This window comes from Gopherus flavomarginatus, chromosome 4 (assembly GCF_025201925.1).
Source record: "Gopherus flavomarginatus isolate rGopFla2 chromosome 4, rGopFla2.mat.asm, whole genome shotgun sequence".
Classification (NCBI taxonomy): Eukaryota; Metazoa; Chordata; order Testudines; family Testudinidae; genus Gopherus; species Gopherus flavomarginatus.
In genome coordinates this window covers 141,491,566-141,512,081 of record NC_066620.1, presented here as the reverse complement: position 1 = coordinate 141,512,081, position 20,516 = coordinate 141,491,566, and the positions used below count along the sequence as shown (strand labels likewise).

The 20,516-nt window shown below is 39.6% G+C and overlaps 1 protein-coding gene across 3 annotated transcripts in view; it reads right to left on the bottom strand.

The window, feature by feature from the left end:
- The window catches only part of USP45 (ubiquitin specific peptidase 45), an 88,992-nt gene that overhangs the window by 7,557 nt on the left and 60,919 nt on the right, over positions 1-20,516 (bottom strand). For 2 of the 3 annotated variants that reach the window (XM_050949254.1, XM_050949253.1), the window contains exons 10-15: positions 18,031-18,112; positions 16,922-17,013; positions 13,867-13,923; positions 12,500-12,646; positions 6,527-7,199; positions 1,009-1,106 (exon numbers count right to left, since the gene is read on the bottom strand). In XM_050949254.1, the coding sequence (XP_050805211.1) occupies positions 1,009-1,106; positions 6,527-7,199; positions 12,500-12,646; positions 13,867-13,923; positions 16,922-17,013; positions 18,031-18,112 (1,149 nt within the window). The remainder of the gene's footprint in view (positions 1-1,008; positions 1,107-6,526; positions 7,200-12,499; positions 12,647-13,866; positions 13,924-16,921; positions 17,014-18,030; positions 18,113-20,516) is intronic. The other variant, XM_050949255.1, reaches the window with a different exon arrangement.

Below are 20,516 nucleotides of genomic sequence, written 5' to 3'. Positions count from 1 at the left end.
AGAGAAAATATGAGTATGAAAGAAAAATTTGTACATAGCTGTCTTTTAAATCTAAGTGTATTGCTTCAGTATTAAAATAACCCGATAAGACAAAACAGAATACAAAGTCTGTAACGAATGTGGATAAAACACATTTTCTATAATTTTGTTTTTCATCTCTTCAACATTATATACAAAAAAAAAACCACCTATGGTACAGAAACATTATTTTGGTTTCCTGTGCAACCTTAATTCTGCTCCTTTGTGTGATCATTCTGTGCAATGGAGACAGGGTGCCATGGAAAAAGTAGAATGTGAATAAAAGATGTTTAAGAATAAATATCATCATACTGCATATACACAAGGGGACAGAATTAAGGTTACACAGGCAACCATAAATCTAGAATTTCCCAACTTTTAACTGTTAATTTGGTTGCGGGTCTAACATTTCCGAAATAAAATTTTAAGGGATTTGCAAGAGATTTTGATAAAATTTGGGTTTGTTCAGATTTGTACTGAAACCAAATTCCAAAATATCGATACTTCTCAAGAACTGAGAATCCTGAATTTTGGCCAGCTCTGCCTCCCCTTAACCCAGCTTCCATCTTTCACACATGGGGCTCCCCCAACATCTCCAACCTGGCTCTTCCTGTGGTCTATTGAGGGAAGTGAGGCATCTCCCAAAACTGTGTCCCCCATTCATTGAATGAACCAACAATATACCCGAAGTGGGGTCTGAATTAATAGATGCAGTATTAGCAGCTAGTGCTCAAACCCACAGCCCTATGCTGCAGACTGCTGTCTCCCTTCAGTAGTCATCTAGCATGGCCAGAATAACAAGGCAGTAGCCAGGAGGTTGCTACCACTATACTTTCTTAGAAAAGAGGGGGGAAAAAAGCAATCCTACGAAAAACCCTTAGCACACCCTCATATGAAAGACGCTTCTGTATATCTCTACTAGGTACAGACAGTCTGTTACAAGTTCTTTCAATGAGTGAATTTTAAAAGAACAGATTTTTTTACTTTTACCTGGTGGAATCTTTTCAGATGGAGAACAAGAATGGCAGGAACCGCAGAAATCAGCAGTTGCTTCCGGGCATTAGTGTATAAGCCTTCGGTTTTCTTTTCTGTGCAGCACATAGTATAAGAATTATAAAACAATCCAATAATTTATAAATATCGAAGCAATTGAAAGGCACAGAGAGAATGTTCTAATGTTCTTTTTTTAATCAGTTCAACATGTTTCACTGTTTACAGCCAGCAAAAATACTTTCTGTATGTGATACTCACTTGGTGAATTTAGGAACATAAAAGACGGTTACTCACCTTTGTAACTGTTGTTCTTCGAGATGTGTTGCTCATATCCATTCCAGTTAGGTTTGCGCGCGCCGCGTGCACGTTCGTTTGAAGATTTTTACCCTAGCAACACTTGGTGGGTTGGCTGGGTGCCCCCTGGAGTGGTGCCGCCATGGCGCCGGATATATATCCCTGCCAACCCAACCGCCCCTCAGTTCCTTCTTGCCGGCTACTCTGACAGTGGGGAAGGAGGGCAGGTTTGGAATGGATATAAGCAACACATCTCGAAGAACAACACTTACAAAGGTGAGTAACCGTCTTTTCCTCTTCGAGTGCTTGCTCATATCCATTCCAGTTAGGTGATTCCCAAGCCTCACCTAGGCGGTGGGGTCGGAGTGAGATGTGGCAGAATGCAAAACTGCTGAGCCAAAGGCTGCATCATCTCTTGACTGCTGAACCACAGCATAATGTGAAGCAAAGGTGTGGACCAAGGACCAGGTAACTGCGCGACATCTCTCCTGGATAGGTACATGAGCCAGGAAGGCGGCAGATGAAGCCTGGTAGAATGCACGGTGATGTGGCTTGGGGAAATATGAGCCAAACCATAACATGTGTGGATGCACATCGTCACCCAAGAGGAGATCCTCTGAGAGGAAACAGGTAGGCCTTTCATTTGGTCTGCTACCGTGACCAAGAGCTGGGATGTTTTACGAAACGGTTTTGTCCGCTCAATATAAAATGCGAGCGCTCTACGGATGTCCAGGGAGTGCAATTGTTCCTCCTGTCGCGTAGAGTGTGGCTTCGGGAAGAAGACCGGGAGAAAGATGTCCTGGTTAACATGAAAGGCCGAAACCACCTTAGGGAGGAAAGCCAGGTGTGGTCGCAACTGCACCTTATCCTTGTGGAACACAGTGTACGGCGGATCCACTGTAAGAGCCCTAAGCTCAGAGACTCGTCTGGCCAATGTAATGGCTACAAGGAAAGCTGTCTTCAAAGACAGGTATAGTAGCGAGCAGGTTGCTAACGGCTCGAATGGGGAGGACATAAGTCTGGTTAAAACCAGACTGAGGTCCCAGGTCGGGGCTGCGCGGCGTACTTGAGGGTACAAGTGCTCCAAGCCCTTGAGGAACCTCGAAACCATAGGGTGTGAGGACATGGAATGACCACCTTTCCCTGGGTGGAAGGTAGAGATGGCTGCCAAGTGTACCCTCAGTGATGATACTGCTAGGCCCTGCTGTTTGAGAGACCAGAGGTAGTCCAAAATAGAGGAGATCGAGACCTCAGTGGGAGTAAGATTAAGCGTTTTGCACCAGCAGGAGAAATGCTTCCACTTGGCCAGGTACATTGACCGGGTGGAAGGCTACCTGCTACCCAGGAGAACTTGTCGTATTGATTCAGAGCAACGTAACTCTGACTGGTTTAACCACGCACCAGCCACGCCATGAGGTGAAGAGCCTGCAGGTCCGGGTGGCGAAGCCTGCCGTGGTCCTGAGTTATGAGGTCTGGGTGGATTGGCAGGGTAATTGGGTTGGCTATCGACAGGTCGAGCAACGTGGTGTACCAGTGCTGCCTGGGCCACGCTGGAGTGATCACGATGATGCACGCTCTGTCCCTGCGGAGTTTCAGCAGGACCTTGTGAACCAGCGGGAACGGTGGGAAGGCATAAAGGAGCTGGCTCTTCCACGGCATCAGGAAAGCGTTCAAGATCGATCCCGGGGAGAGACCTTGGAAGGAGCAGAAATCTGGCTTTTCCTGTTCTTGCGGGAAGCGAACAGGTCTATGTGGGGAAATCTCCACTTATGGAAAACAGAATGCATAATGTCTGGGCGGATCGACCACTCATGAGATAGGAAAGACCTGCTGAGTCGATCCGCCAGGGTGTTCCGAAAGCCTGGGAGAAAGGACGCTACCAGATCTATCGAGTGGGCTATGCAAAAGTCCCAGAGTTGGATGGCCTCCTGACAAAGGGGGGGAGGACTGTGTCCCTCCCTGTTTATGTAGTACATGGCTGTTGTGTTGTCTGTAAACACTGAGACACAACGGCCTCGCAACTGCTGCTGGAACGCCTGGCACGTCAGGCGGACTGCTCTCAGTTCTTGGACATTTATGTGTAATGCCAGCTCCTGAGAAGACCAAAGGCCTTGCATACAAAGGTGACCGAGGTGAGCACCCCAGCCGAGAGATGACGCGTCCGTCGTCAGGGACATTGAGGGTTGGGGCGGATGGAACGGCATCCCTGCACACACCAGGGAGGGAGTTAGCCACCATTCTAGGGAGCCTAGGGTGCTCGGGGGAATGGTGACTATCGTGTCTATTGGGTCCCTGCCTGGGCAGTATACCAAGTTGAGCCAAACTTGGAGAGGATGGAGGTGGAGCCTTGCGTGTTTGGTTACAAACGTGCAGACAGCCATGTGACCCAGGAAACTGAGACAAGTGCGAGCCGAGGTTGTCGGGAAATTCTGTAGACCTCGGATGATTGTTGCCATTGCCTGAAACCGCAGCTGTGGTAAGCAGGCTCTGGCTAGATTGGAGTCCAGGATAGCTCCAATGAAGTCTAACCTCTGCGTGGGAACCAGAGTGGATTTTTCTATATTGATCATCTGGCCTAGACATGTCAATAGGTCCTTGACGATGCCCACATGCTGAGTGACTTGTGTCTCGGAGGCCCCTCGGATGAGCCAATCATCCAATTTAACTGGAATGGATATGAGCAAGCACTCGAAGAACACCAAGAAACAACAAGTGGAATTTTTGGTGGGAATGGCAGTGAAAGGAAGAACATTTTCTGTTTTGTATTCTTTTAACACATGACCCTACCCACTCTTGGCCACTATTATGATCTCTCATCACACAAGTTAGCAAAAACACCATTCACCTCTGTTCTATAGATCAGCAATCAATGGCTCAGACAGTTGCTCAGAAGAGACACTGACATGTCAGTGGTAAAAGCTGAGCATTTTAATACTGGTCTTGAATTTAGTTCTTGTATTCATAAATACTGGTGTTGACAAGACTAAGGTTCTGATTCTACAGAGGGATCAAAATGGTTGGACTCTTATGCGCCTATTCAGCAGGATGCTGGGAGGGACAAAGGTCCACATGTGCAAGTCTAAATTTATAATCTGAGATACTGCTGCACAGAACTGCAGATAAAAAAGAATTGAATCCTTTTTGCATCAATATCCATTTCTGTAAAGCTTGTTTACCATTACAGAGTATTATTACTGAAGATGTAATTACTGTAATATTACAGTAAAATACATCAAGTTGTATCTGTATTTCACTGTATTGTAGTAAAAGATTGCATTATAATGGAGTAAATTGCTGTATTGTTCAGAAGTTTCCTGCTATGTACAGTAAACACAGGAGCAAGAATATTTGTTTGAGAGGTCACATCATCTAGCCCCCTGCACTGAGGCAGGAGTAAACCAACACCATTCCTGACAGGGGTTGGTCTAACCCATTCTTAAAAACTTTCCAACAATAGGGATGGCACAATTTCTCTTGGAAACCTATTCCACTGCCTACAAACCTTATAGGTAAAAAGTTCTTTCTAGTATCTAACCTAAATCTCCCTTGCTGCCAACTGAGCCCATTAATTCTTGTCCTACCTACAGCTGACATGGAGAACAATTGACCACAGTTCTCTTTATAACAGCCGTTAACATATTTGAAGACTTATCAGGTTCCTTCCCAGTCTTCTTTGCTCAAGACTAAATATACCCAGTTCTGGGTTTTTTAAATACTTTTCCCGATAGGTCAGTTTTTCTAAACCTTTTATCACTTTTGTTGTTCTCTGAACTCTCTCCAATTTGTTTACATCTTGAAGCACGGTGCCCAGACCTTGACACAGTATTCTAGTTGAGACCTCTCCAGTGCCAACCAGAACATGTCTTCGTAACACGCTGTTGGTTTCCTGCCTCCCTGCTCTGCCTCTAATTTTTGGTGCTCATGCTCTCTCTTGCTCTCTCTGTTTGGCTTCCCATTTTTGATGTTTCTATGCTGTTTTTCAGCCTCCTGTTTTAGGCCTTTTTGCTCTTTTTCAGCTCTAACTTTGTGGTTGCTTCATTGCTCCTCAATTTAAACTTCCTTTGTCCTATTTCCTCACCCAAAAACCAAACAAACAGAAAATAAACTGTAACCTTCCCTTGACTGATCCCAATCTTCTCACTTGAGAATTACTATTTTACCAGTTCTGAAAGTGTAAATCACACTTAAAATAACAAGCTGTGCGAAGATCCTGTTTGATTACACCAATATAAAATTCTGGGGTGCAATCCAAAAACAGTGAGAGGTTGTGTAACTGCCTGCCCAGTAACCCACAGTGCCTTAAATGTCCTGCAGCTGTGGTTTACTGCCCAACGGGGTGCTGGAACCGTTTGTATAGTGGGTGCTGTGAGCCACTGAACCAAACTGTAAACCCTGTATATGATGGAAACTACTTCAAGCAAGAGGTGCAGCAAGATCCCTAGCAACTATGCTGCCCGGACAACAAAAGCCAGCATACAAGCCAGCACTGAGTGTCTGTGCACTCTGCAGCTCTGGTTCAGTGCTCTGACCCCAGCAGCCTACATACAGCACAACAGTTTCACCCTGAGCTCCAACACAGCGAGCAGATAGTAACCAAGGCTGATGGAGACCAGGTAAAACTGTTGTGCTGTAGGCAGGCTGCTGGGGTCAGAGCACTGAACCAGAACTCCATAGCACACAGACACAGGGCAGACTTATACACTGGCTGTTGGTATCTGGGCAGCGAACCATAGCAGCAGACCATTTAAGGCACTCAGGGTTACCAGGCAGGCTGTGACATAACTTCTCTCTGGTCTGGATTGCACTTCGAAATGTCACAGTCTTACACAGAACAGTCCTGTTAACATACCCAGAATATTAGCCTTTTCCTTAACCCCTAGATCCTTTTCAGTAGCACTACTGCTGAGCCAGTTATTCCCCATTTGGTCATTGCACATTTGTTTTTTTCCCTTCCTAAGTGAAGCATTTTACACTTTTTATTGAATTTTATCTTGTTGATTTCAGACTTAATTCTACAATTTTCAAGGTTGTTTTGAATTCTAATCCTGACCAAAGTGCAAGCAACCCGTCCCCAATTCGTATCATCCACAATTTTATAAGCATATTCTCCACTCAGTTATGCAAGTAATTACTGAAATTATTGCATAGTACCGGACCCAGGGCAGTCCCCCTGAGTGTGTTAAAGAGAGTTGTTTAAATGAATAACACATTAGCACATTACCTGCGGTGTGAGTTTTCTTTTGATACTTCTGTTTCCTTTCTGTACAATTCTCACATAAAAGCTTGTTGTTCCCCATTAACAGCTCCACAGATGTAAACTGGTAGAGGCAGGACTGAACAGAACATTCTTTAGAGCTAGTTATATAACTTTGAGAAAGAGTCTGAAAAGCATTTTGAGGGCTTTGGGACAAAGGGGACTTTTCCACTGAAAACATGGAATTGTTTGACAAACTTAATGATGGATCCCGACTGATGGGTTCTTCACTTTCATTTATAATACTGTTGAAACTGAGCTTGGACATGGCACTGGTGATCATCTCATTATTACTGTCACTTGGTTTGCTGTGTGGCAGTCTAATGTTTACCAAGTGGTTAAGCCCGTCAATGTGCAAACCAGATCTACCAGTAACTGCTCGCTTAACAGCACTTTCACCTTCTGAGGCTTCGCTGTCTGCATCAACGCTACTTTCTGAATGGCTGACTTCTTTTTCACTGCCTTCAGTCTGACTTCCATTTGCTGTGGATACAGTAGCAGTATTGATGGTCTCAGAATACAAAACTCCAGAACCACCTTCTACTTCAAGCTTTCTTTTTTCATGCATGATAACTGGACTTCTCTCCTCCTCCCCAGAGGAGGATTTCCTGGCAAGACTTCTTTCATGATTTAACTGATTCTGGAAATTGCCACATTATTATTGCAAAGGGGCATGGGAGAGAAACAGAAAAAATATACTAGTGAATCTAAAGACAGTCAGATATCATTAAGTAGCAGTAAATATAAAACTTATGACACTTTCAAAACAAAATACAACCCAATATTTTAATTTACCTAGCTATACAATTATTAATTTATTTATTTGTATTGTGTTAGCACCTAGGAGCCCCATTCATGGATCAGGACCCCCACTGTGCTAGGCACTGTACAAACACAAAACAACAGTCCCCTGCCTCGAAGAACTTATAATATATAGACTTGATCTCCTAAATTCTTTAGATCATCTGGTGCTTAAATGTAGATCCGTACACTGCACAGAAAGAGATTTTACATAAATTAGTGAGATCAATGCTTCTTGAGACAAATCATATCAAATTTGTGACACTGTAGCTTCCGCTGTGGATGGTAAAGATTCTACATTCTGCTTGTAAACTCAGACTGTTAGTTTAGTTGGACTGATTATACATTTTGCTGCTAACAAAGAAATAGCACTCCCAGATCTATAACAAAATTTCTAATCATTGTAATTTTCATGGGATCTAGGCTGCCTTGTTCATACAAGAATTCTGATTTAAGATTTTGAAATATATTGATTTTTTTATAACTGAGAAATACGATTATATTAAAAAATCCTTAATAAAAATGAACAAGAAGAAGGTATCAAAAAAGGTCTTTTCAACAAACTTTTTATTACTTCAGAATCAGTAAAAGGATTCACAAACTTTCTCCAGCCAGCACTACTGCGCGTGCTTCTTCCCTTACTATTGCAACCACACAGACAACTGTTTCCAGCCAAACAACAGAAGTGTGGACTATGCCCTCTGTCATGCGCTTCATATTAATGTAGAGTGAATGGCAATGCCAAAGTTCTTCTATTATTTTTAATTCTCTCTTGCTCCGGAACACCCAGTATAATAATAATAATAAATCATTGTGGTAGCTTAATTTGAATTATTGTCATTACTCTCACAATCTTTTGTGGCTGCAAAGGAACGCATGATAGTGGTCACAGGAAGAAATCATGGCTGATTTTGGTTGAGAAGTTCCAGTGCTGGGTGTTGCTTGTGCAGGCCTGGGAACTGCTAGAAGTAAGCTAAACTATGTTTTCTAGATGGTGATTTAGGCAATTATAGGGATGGGTGCTGTGGATGGGAGTTCAAGGGGTAGCACTGCAATTCTTCCATTCCCACCTGCACCAGGCTCAGCATGTTTTGAGTACCGAAGGTTGAAAATTTTGCCATCCATTAGATTCACCTTTTCTGTACTGACTACTCTACTACTGCAGCACCATAAATGAATGTAAAGGATGGTCTATGTATCTTTATTACATATTTTTATACCAATTCTACTTTTATATTGACCTTGTATGTACAGTTATATTATCTGTAGTTGCATTATTTGAAATTTAAGAAGAGGAAACCTTGCAATCACAGAAAAATACCATCATAGATAACCATATGCCAGTTTTGATTAGATTTTTAAGAAATGTCTATTTACATTCTCATCTCTTTTTTTTCCTGTCTACCTTCTTGTAGGTAAGTTTCAATGACAAATTCTAGTCCATCTATTTTTATCTTTATACTTAATTTCATTTTCCTTTATATATTCAGGGTGTGTCCAAAGTCCAGCTAAGTCAATGGAAATCCTTTCATAACTTCAATGGGTTATTGATCAGACTCTAATTTTCCCATTACTATGGCTGTCTGTGCTTTTATCTTTCTATCTTTTTGCCTTGTTTCCACTATACCTAGGGCCCTACCAAATTCACGGTCCATTTTGGTCAATTTCACAGTCATAGGATTTTTTTAAATTGTAAATTTCATGATTTCAACTATTTAAATATGAAATGTCACTGTTGCAATTGTAGTGGTCCTGAGCTAAAAAGGAGTTGTGGGGGATTGCAAGGTTATTGCAGAAGGGGTTGCGATACTGCTACCCTTATTTCTGCACTGCTCAGCATTGCCTTCAGAGCTTGGGAGCTGGAGAGCAGCAGCTGGTGGCTGGGAGCCCAGCTTTGAAGGCCAGCAGCAGCGCAGAAGTAAGGATAGCATGCTATGGTTTTGCCACCCTTACTTCTCAAGGCAGTGCCTTACTTCTGCACTGCTCCCTGCAGAGCTGGGCCCTCAGTCAGCAGCCACCACTCTCCAGCTACCCAGCTCTGAAGGCAGCACAGAAGTAAGTAAGGGTGGCAATGCCGCAACTCACTTTTGGGTCAGGTCCCTCAATTTGAGAAACACTGGTCTCCCCCATGAAATCTGTATAGTATAGGGTAAATGCACACACAAGACCACATTTCATGTGGGGAGACCATATTGCATGGTCTATGATGCATTTTTTATGGCCGTGAGTTTGGTAGGGCCCTAACTATACCATCTTCTCACTAGTTTTGTCTCATGTGTCTTCTTTGGTCCTTCTCCACTGCTATTCTTTTTATTTTAAAATGTTCATTTTCTGTGTTTATGCCCTGATTTACCAGAACCTTTTCGCATGTGCTGAAGGCTCCAATTCAGGAAAACATTCCTGCTCCAGAAGGGTGCTTGTGCACGTGTTCAATTTTAAGCACATGCTTAAGTCCCATTGAAGTCAATGAAACTCAAACATGTTCCTAAATGTTTTACTTCATAGGGATGGACTTGTGTTTTCATAATTTAGGGCCTCAGACTCGAAAGTCATGGTGCAATTTGGCAAAGAAGAAAATTACAAAGACAAAACAACCACTAGTGAGAAAAGTGTCTTGCCCCACTGAGGTTTGTTTAATTTCTACAAGTTGTTAAAAGGAACTAATTCATTATTATTACTACTTCCTACTAGAATTCAGAATACAGTATTATGCAAACAGAGCTCATTAAGTCCTTAACATTAGGACGTGTAGTTTGCTGAATAAAAGCATTAGGACTGGCAACTAGTGCTTAGATGTCTTCCTGCTGAAAGTGGATTTTTTCCAAGTGCCCTTGGAGCTCCAGATATAGACTTCTCAAATCCTGCGCTAGAGAGACAGAATACAAACAGACTTGGAATTGGCAACTGCCTGTTTCAGATAGACAGATTCAGTGCGGAGAAAAGGATATTTAAGATCTTTTAATCAAGTTATTCAGAAAGACAAAGTATGGTCCAAAAGGAAAAAAGGCATAAGGATTTCTGAATCACAGAACCACACAAAAGTTAGAGATAGGACAGATTTATTCGGTTATTTTGTTACCTGGGAAAACAAAGTTGTTTCCTAAAATCTATTACACGGTTTTGTCTGGCCTAGACTTGGAATATTAATTTGAAATGAATCCTGTATTTTAAAAAGTTTTAAAAATCAGATTTATAGTTTGATTCATAATTCACTGACAAACTACCTGCAGAGATTTATGCTTCTGTCAATCGTGACAAAGTTCCTCCTCTACATTGGTGGGTCCTGCGCTTATTGGCAGATTTGCACGCCTCAGTGATCTTCCACTCTGGTGGAACCCATAGTCTGGATCAACTCCTCCTGTGTCTGATCAGGAGTTGGGAGGTTTGGGGGGAACCTGGGCCCGCCCTCTACTATGGGTTCCAGCCCAGGGCCCTGTGGATTGCAGCTGTCTATAGTGCCTCCTGTAACAGCTGCATGACAGCTACAACTCCCTGGGCTACTTCCCCATGGCCTCCTCCAAACACCTTCTTTATCCTCAACACAGGACCTTCCTCCTGGTGTCTGATAACGCTTGTACTCCTTAGTCCTCCAGCAGCACACACTCTCACTCTCAGCTCTTTGCGCCTCTTGCTCCTAGCTCCTCACACGCCCCCAACAAACTGAAGTGAGCCCCTTTTTAAACCCAAGTGCCCTGATTAGCCTGCCTTGATTGGCTGCAGGTGTTCTAACCAGCCTGTCTGCTCAATTGGTTCTAGCAGGTTCCTGTTTACTCTTATGCAGCCCCTGCTCTGGTCAGTCAGGAAACAGAAAACTACTCATCCAGTGACCAGTATATTTGCCCTCTACCAGACTCCTGTACCCCATTGGTCTGGGTCTGTCACATAATATTATTAGTACTTTCATATCCATTCGGGAATTGTTTAAGTCATGTCAGCATTGGTATTCTGACATACTCTAATATTCCGCTGGATGCTACATACAATAAGGAGGCTTACAAAAAGGATATTCTAAATAGAGAAATGAATACCAAACCAAAGCCTCTGTCACAATAGCAATAATGCATATACACAACATGGATTACAGATTTCCTTTCCTCTACAGAGCTCTGAAATTTTTAAAAAGAAAATGTATTTCACAAGACAGGTATAGAACAGAGCAGGGGTCGGCAACCTTTCAGAAGTGGTGTGCCGAGTCTTCATTTATTCACTCTCATTTAAGGTTTCACGTGCCAGTAATACATTTTAACGTTTTTAGAAGGTCTCTTTCTATACGTCTATAATATATAACTAAACTACTGTTGTATGTAAAGTAAATAAGTTTTTTAAAATGTTTAAGAAGCTTCATTTAAAATTAAATTAAAATGCAGAGCCCCCAGGACCGGTGGCCAGAACCCAGGCAGTGTGAGTGCCACTGAAAATCAGCTCGTGTGCCGCCTTCGGTGCACGTGCCATAGGTTGCCTACCCCTGGAACAGAGCATGACACAGGAAGGAGCTTCAGTGTTAATGAACATTTTCGTTAGTTTGGCAGGTCTTCAGAACGTTGTGCCACCATCAAGAAGGACCAGGTTAAGGGACTGAACTGTGATTCCCAAGCCTTTGGGCAACTGGAGGCTGAGTGCATCATGGAAGCCATATTCTCAGTCTCCAGGGGACTGTGTTGGCTGTACTACTTTTGTAGCACACCCTGCCAACTGATCCACCAAATGACACTAATGCTGACTTGCCTGCTCTTTGCCAGCATTACCACGCCTGCGATTTCAGCCAGAAGCAAATCTGGAGGATAGCACAAGGCAGGAGGCCAACAAAACAAAGTCACATGAATTAAAAACTAATCTAGAAAAAAGATTTCACATTTACAAATAAAGCCATATTTTCAAACCACATGGCATCCCAGTCACTGATTTTTCATGCATATAATTATCTATATATTTTTATAAATCTGTAATTTAGCTATTTAAAAATATGAACTTTAAAAATTCCAACATCTATAAATCTAGAAGTAAATATGCAGCAGATCAATTTGAAGTTGATTTTTTTAAGCCTCCCATTCGCTGCATACTAGAATTCTATTTTGTTACCTGAAACATTCTAATAGGGTTTGAATATAAAGTTGGCCAGCAATGCTGTTACATTCTAACCTTATCTTTTGTTAAAGAGTGTCTCCTGGTGATTTTTGGTTGTTGATTATTTGGTACAGTAATAGAAGAGCAGTTGAACTGATCAAGATCTGCTTCTTGTATGTTTTTACATTTACTTGTCCTTCCCAAAGGCATGGGTTTTGAGACCTGAGAAATAAAATATTGTGATTTAGGAAAGAAATGATATAAAATCCCATTTTCCTTGTACCCATAAAATAACTAAATGCAAGTTTCTCAGTTGTTTGCAGTGTTTAGTCATGTTGGTCTCATGAAACAGAGAGCTCTCATATCTTATTTGCAGTACTAGTCTAACTAAAGCAACATTCTCTGGTTAACTGGCCTCTGACTTGTGATACACAACTGTTTTCTAAGTTTATAGAACATAACCCACTATACCTGAGAAAAATGCATTGACACCCAAGCGTCTGGAGATATAAAAATGGGAACTTCCATTCCCAGGAAAACAATATGATCAAAGAGGCACCAATTCCACTCATTCTCAGTAAGCCTCAAACACAAGTTAAAACTGCCTTTCCCTAATAGAACCACTGGGGAAGAGTGGTGGTGAAAAAACTGCCTGTCTTCTCCGCAGAGAGAATTCTCTTGGAAGACCACTGACTCCACAGATGCAGAAGGGTGAAATTTGCAACAACAGGGATCAAATAAATAAATAATTGTGTTCTAGCCTCCACCCATCAGTTCCTTTTTCACTTAAGTTATTAAATGCTCTCCTCAGCATACTTATGAATCTACAGTGGAGGAGCTTAGAAGGATACTTAAAACAAAAACAAAAACCCAAGACTTTCTTCCAATTAATGAAGAGAGTCTACAAAACTCTATGCTAATCATTACATTCAAAATAATGTTCTAAAATAAACTGGAACAATGATACTCACAGTGAACCAATTTTTACGTTACCTCATCACTTTGTTAGCCTTCAGTGAGAGTTGCAGGTAAATCTCTGAGTATTTAAAAACTACTTTAAGTCATTTCTTTAGATATAGAAAGCAACAGATTGGGAATTGACTTTTCAAAAGCTTCTAAGTACCCTGTAATTGGTTTACATTTAGGCTAATTTAACAATAATCTGTTTGAACGTGTGTGGGTATATGTACACAAAGTATTATAAAACTAAACATATGACTGACTACTAATTGTTCTACATTTAGGCTAATTTAATATACAGATACTGTACATTTTTTTGTAAACACATATACAAATTACATAGTAGTATATTACATACATACACACTCTAAGGTTATAAAGCAAAACAATGTGTATCTATACACATATTTTTATACAGATGTGTAAAAACATACTCCAGCAGAAGCTGAGACTATTTATTAAAAATGTGATTTGTTTCTTACCCTCTCCTCTATTATAGGGAGTGAAAGATCAATGAAAGGTTCCTTTACTGTGGAAATCTTGGAGGAAAAGACAATTAAATACAAAGAACTGTATTAGAGTCTCCATGTTTCTATTATAGTAGAAAAATAACTATACAAAAGCTAATTGTCAGGTGCAAGATCTTTTTAATTAGAATGAAGAACTTTCTATAATCCTTGTACTAAATATTTACTTAAAGCTAACTGTGATTTTATTTTGGGTGAGTAAGTACTGGAGAATGTGATGTCAAATTTCAGTGGACAAGGTCACTGGACAAGGTCATATATATCCCTGTGATCCATACACAGAAGAGACCTTCCCTTCCCACTCAAAGAGTGTCATAAGAACGGCCCTACTGCGTCAGCCCAATGATTCATCCAACCCAAGCCACTATCTTCTGACAGTGGCTGGTGCCAGATGCTCCAGAGGGAATGAACAGAACAGGGCAATTATCAAGTGATCCATCTCGTCATCTAGTTCTATAGGCTTAGGGATACCCAGAGCATGGGGCTGCATCCTTGACCATCCTGGCTAATAGCCATTGATGGACCTATCCTCCATGTCAGTTGCCACTAAGTATTCCCTTACCTGCACAGGCTCTCTAAGGGTGTAGCAAAACATGAGAGGGCAGGAGGTAAGCGGGAGAGATGCATATTGTCCCCATCCCAGAACCTAGAGCAAACTGAAAAGACAGGGAAACCCTTTGAAAGGGAAGTCCCAGAGACAGATGCTGGATGGGAAGTCACTGGCAGCATGGCTTGAACAGCAACATGGCACAGGGGACAGGCAATGAGCCGCAGGAATCACGTGATAGCTGGTGGATCTCAGATCTATGCAGATGTTGGAGGACATGTGGTGTTTGTGGTTGGATTACCAATTTCTTCTGCAGGCAGAAGGTGCAAACCCAATGGAAAACTGCAGAGTAAACTCTCCGAAGGGAAACTTGGAATCTTTTGACCCTATGCAGAAATGTTTGAGCTTTTGCACTGTTCATTAATGCAATTATTGATATAATTGTCATTTACTCAACAAGTGGGCAAAATGACAGGATTTTGCCTAGTCATATCTGAAGTGATGTACCCCAAAATGAGTTAAATCATGTAACTGGTTCATTTACTAAAGCTAAAAAGCTATTATATGAATTTCTTGGGTCAAACATCTACACTTAGAGTGGTACTAATAGTTAAATTAAAGCCAATCTATGGAAAAAAGTTTATAGGGTGTTTAAAAATACCCTAATTTATTCCAAAATTATGTTTTGCTTTCTGAAAACCATAATAAAAAAGTATGGTAGAATTGATAGAGCTGGACTTTATCTACATATGCAGTGTAGTTGTAGCAGTATCAGTCCCAGGATATTAGAGAGACAAGGTAGTTTAAGTAATATCTTTTACTGGACCAACTTCTGTTGGTGAGAGAGACAAGCCTTCAAGCTACACAGAGCTCTTATTCAGGCTCTGTGTAGTTCAAAAGCTTGTCTCTCTCACCAACAGAAGTTGATCCAATAAAAGATATTACGTCACCCATCTTTATCTACATTTTCTCTCACATTTTCTCTTCGTGCCCTCTTCCATGCTGACCTTACACCTGAAATATCCTGCCAAAACCTGTTTATACTAAGCTCCCTTTCTCACCACATTCAAATCCCTTCTAAAAAATTTTTTGCCACCTTGCTTCTGAGAAGTTAGTGGAAGGTAAACAAACAAAAAATACCAAGATGTATATACAACCCAGTGACTAACCATGTTCTATTACTGTCATCCTTGTCATTCCTTTCCCCTTGTATGTTTATGACCCTCACTTGTGGGTGTTATGTTAAATTTAGCCAGGAAAACATTTTTACTTGTTTTGTGATGCACCCAACATATCATTGGATGCTAGAAAAATAATCAATCAGGATTAGAACTGTCCTAGCACTCCATGTATAAATTTAAGTGATGTTTGTTTGTGTGTTTATTTTTTGGGGTCAGCAGGATTTCAGCAAGGCTTCTGTGGAGAGGGATTTTTCAAGAACCAGTGCTATACAAAACAAAGTCCCTACCAACGCTAATAAAGTAAACTGAGCTGGAACCTTGTTTTAATGTGGTTGTAGCCAGCAAATTCCTGATTCCTGTGCAGACTAAGCAACAGTAATATGGAATATATAACTTCTAACCTTCCTAAGTTGTATGCAGATGAAGTTCTTCATTGATACCAGTGACATATTAAAATTATATTCTGCACTTTACACAAGGGGAAGATTACCAGGCACTGAAGAACTGTGATAAATTATTCAGACTGAAAGGGTTTATTATATGTCTATAATATGAAATATAATATTGTAAACCAAATATAAATGCAACATTCAATCATTCATGAAAATTTATCAGAATAATAAAATTTTCATGCTTTTGACTCTAAAGGAAATTCTAACCATTATGGAAATTACTTATTTTTGATAAAATGTTGATCAATACTAAGTTACTAAAGTTATATATTGTTTAATAAAAACATCAAGTTAACTACTGAAAGTATTTAAAGAAGAGACCATTTAGATCAATATCAATTCCATAATCTGATTACATATATTTTTCCCACTCCCATTAATCAAACCAAAATTTCCCAAGTGTGGTCCATGTCCCAAAGAACCACCCATGGGGGAAAGAAAAATGGATACATTAAGATGGGTAGGACTTTAACAATACATGACAGAGTTGCAGGGGGCAGGGAGGGTGGACTGGTTTCATTCTCCTGAAGAGGGGCTCAGTTTTCAAAAATCTTGAAAATGCCGCCTTCAATACATGATCAGTAGTTCCCAAACTATTGTAGAATTTGGAACCTCCATCCCAAGATTAACTAGACACAAAGCATTTAAATCTTTTCCGAATCACATGACTCCTCTGTATGAGTGGAAAGGACAAATATTAATATTAATATTTTAAGGACAAAATAGTCCTTTTTAATAAACAGCCTTCAATAAAATCTTTTTACAAATAAATAGTATAAAATTGACAATACATTTCTATTCCACATCGAGCTGAATTCCAAAATACCTACATTTTCACATTCCTCACACATGACAGTGCTAGTCAATTCACCAACAAAGATCCTATCTATGAAGTTCATCTTCACACCCTCTCTTCCATATGCTGAAAAAACATTACCTTTTTTAATGTGAAAAAACAGATCCAATGCTACTGTATAAGTACAACGTAATTCTTTCTATGGTTTATTCTGAACACAGGTAGTACAATGTAGGAATATGTTCAAGATATTTCCTACCACTAAAGAAATTAATTCAATATAATATATCATTTACTTTAATATTTGTCAGTGCTTAGTAATATAGAATTCAGTTTCTCCCTCCCCCTCCTCCTTCAGTAACAGAATAATGCTGCATCTCCTTTTAAGAAAGGTTTTTCATTTTAAATACACAGTGCAAGCCATAAGTCCTATTGATATAATATTCTACTGCACTGTAGCAGGCATTTAGGCAGGAGACCCACTGGTTGATTTTCTAAATGACAAATAGCTTCTAAAAAACTGTACAACTCAAAACCAAAACCTGTTCAATAGATTTGTAATACATTACCATGATCAAATTACAACAGATTTGGCAAGGATTAACTTAATTTTTCAGAACAATTACAATACCATTGGAATTTTAATGAAGCTAATTGCTTGCTGTACACAGAAACTTAAAGTATTATGTAAATAAAAGGCTGAGGTTTAGAAAATACTGCCCTGATTCAAATAATAAATTATCTTATTTTTGTGTTATTAATGTGGTCTCTTTAAGGTCACAACTATTGCATCACTCATAATGAAAGATCTGAAGATGCAGCAGAATATCTAAGTAAAAGTAAAACTAAGTTTTACATGCCTATATGACAGTGATTAACAAAAGAAATCTGTTTCCAGTATCTAGAATAAAGGCTTAGTACATAATACTTCAATACTTTACATGTGCACTAGATGGCACCAGAATAACATGTAATAAAAGCCTTATACAACCATCTACAATACTTTAGGGCAGTCAATTCTGAAAATTCTATTTTAAAACTTGTACATTTATTTTTTTTTAAATAGTGATTTATTTGCTAAGAAGAACTTAAAAATAAATCACTATAAATAACAAGACAATATTGTATTAAAGAATAACATACCTTTAACTTTTCTTTTAGTTTCCTCATCTGCAGTTTTAGTTGTTGGATTGTTGAATGCTTTTAAGATACCAGCTTGTATACGCTATAATTATAAACACAAATATTTAATAAGTATTTTCAGTGAGTGACAGGCACTCTAAAAACACTGGCAGACTGTTAGAAACAACAATTATTGGTTATTTCCAGAAAACTACACAAGTTTATATAACTCTAGCTTTAACTACATCAAGCATTTTTCCCCTCACAAAAAAGGGCAAATTTCAGATAGGTAGTGAATTTATCAAGAAATTGCAGATTATGAAGTGAACATTGCTAGGAAAGAAAATAATGTGATAATGGATAATTTACTCTGTAGTGCGGTGATTGACTGGAATATAAAATGTGTAAAATTTGCTAAATATCTTTAACCATGCTTCAATTACTCCATTTAGAGAGTACTAGGTTTAATTTTATTTGCTAGTCAATACAACCTTTTAAAAACAATTATAATAACCAATCTAGTCACACATCAGTGTGTGTACAGAAAACTCTCCTTAACCTATATAAGGATTATCTGAACGTACTGAAGAGAATGTAGAACTCTGAAAATATATTTTTGGAGGAGGCTAACTGCACCTAAATAGTATCCAACAGAATGATATTACCCGTACCTACAGCTTGAACATAAAAACAACAAGCTTTGCCCACTTCTCAACAAAAAATTAACAGCAGTTACCATAGTGAGGTCTCATATTATTAAGGCTTCAATATTTCTACAGAATATATAACTAACTTTTCCCCAGTATGCTGTGGAATAGCATAAATAATTAAACTAATCAATACTCTCAAATACAGGACCAGAGTAAATGTCTGCTTTTATTTTCCTCTCTTTTTCAAAGTACTGTACTTATTCACAGTCTTCAGTAATGTGTAATGGGTTTCCATTTCAGTAGTGAAAAGTAGCTAAGTTCTACAGTATTACTATATTTGTTAAATTGCACATGGAAGTCACAAACAGAACAAAGTACAGTACCATTCCAGAAACAAGCTGTGATGCTACAAAAGTTTCGTATGTAGTCCATAGCAGACCTACTAACAAATAATCATCACTTTAACAACATAGTTCTAAAGTATAAAAATATATTAAAATTAGAGATGGTTATAAGTTATCATGTCATGTTATGTTCCACTCAAACCATTATGTCCTGGGAAATGCTATGATGAAGGATAGCTTTCGAGGTTCGATTTTCAGTTCATCTATCTACTCACAGACTAGTCATACTTCTACCTTATGAGTATGTGGCCTGGCTTGTGAATTAAGCTCCGCTTTGTTCATCTTAAAGCCAACAATATACTAAAAGGTCTAATCAATACGTAATTCACCAAGTTGAATACCATAAATGGGTTTAGGGCCATAAGCAACCCCTTTTGTTGGGATTAGTGCGTTGAACCATTTATTTAGGTCAAAGAAAGACACAGTCTTTGAATGGTCAGGGTGCTACTAACAATGGCAGCAGACATTAATCAATTAGCAGCAGGGTTCAGCTACTTCAAACCCTGGTGTGAAACAATCTCCAGCACACATTGCTGGAAACAGCAGACAGTGTGTAATTTGGATTGTGGTATTGACAGACTTATTTTAAAGGTCCACTTTTACAGATTAATGTATTTTCAGAAGGATGCAGAAATAAATAAAAACAGTATTCCAAATGATGCAGTATTGTTTCAGAAAGCCCAGAAATTGGAGACAAAACCTCAAAGTGCTGTCGAAGAACTGTTTTATATGATATAAAAAACAAATTAAAAGCATAGTGAAAAGGTAATTTATGTAGCGCTATAAACGCATTTTGAGATTGCACTCACCTATTTGAATATAGTATATATATTTTAAAAGACCAAATAGCTTTCATTGAAAAAATTAATCAGAATTTGTAAGAGAAGTGCCAATTAGACTGCTCAACTAAACAGAGGGTCTATCACAGGTACACTGAAGTGGTTAGCTGCTATTTTATCAGGGCTGTTACCGAAACTTTACACTCAAAAGCAAACATTTAAAAGCAGCATGAAAGAGGAAGGTTAGTGGCTATAATCATTTCTAAAGGATTCTGGTGGCAGACATATTGCTGTAGGCTTTCTTCAATCAAAAAACACATGGTAGTGACACTCCATAACAATAGCACGATTAACAGCTGTGCAGTTCCCATGACAGACAATGCTGCTACTGCTTGTATCTGACTGGCACAACTGTCATTGCTCACAAGATTGAATAGATCCACAGATCTGACATTCTCAGTTTGTCAGACCATTTACAGACCCGAAAAAGAAAGGAGAGAAAAAAAAAAAAAGAGCTTTTACTAGTAATGTCCCTTACTGCACAGCCTGAGGTGATAAAGTCACCGTTAATAGTAATGCACCACTATGGCAAAACAGGGGTTTAATTGCTGTAAAAGGTGGGACCAACCTTCACTTTCCCAATGACAGAGATGGCAGAAATACTGTACAACCTA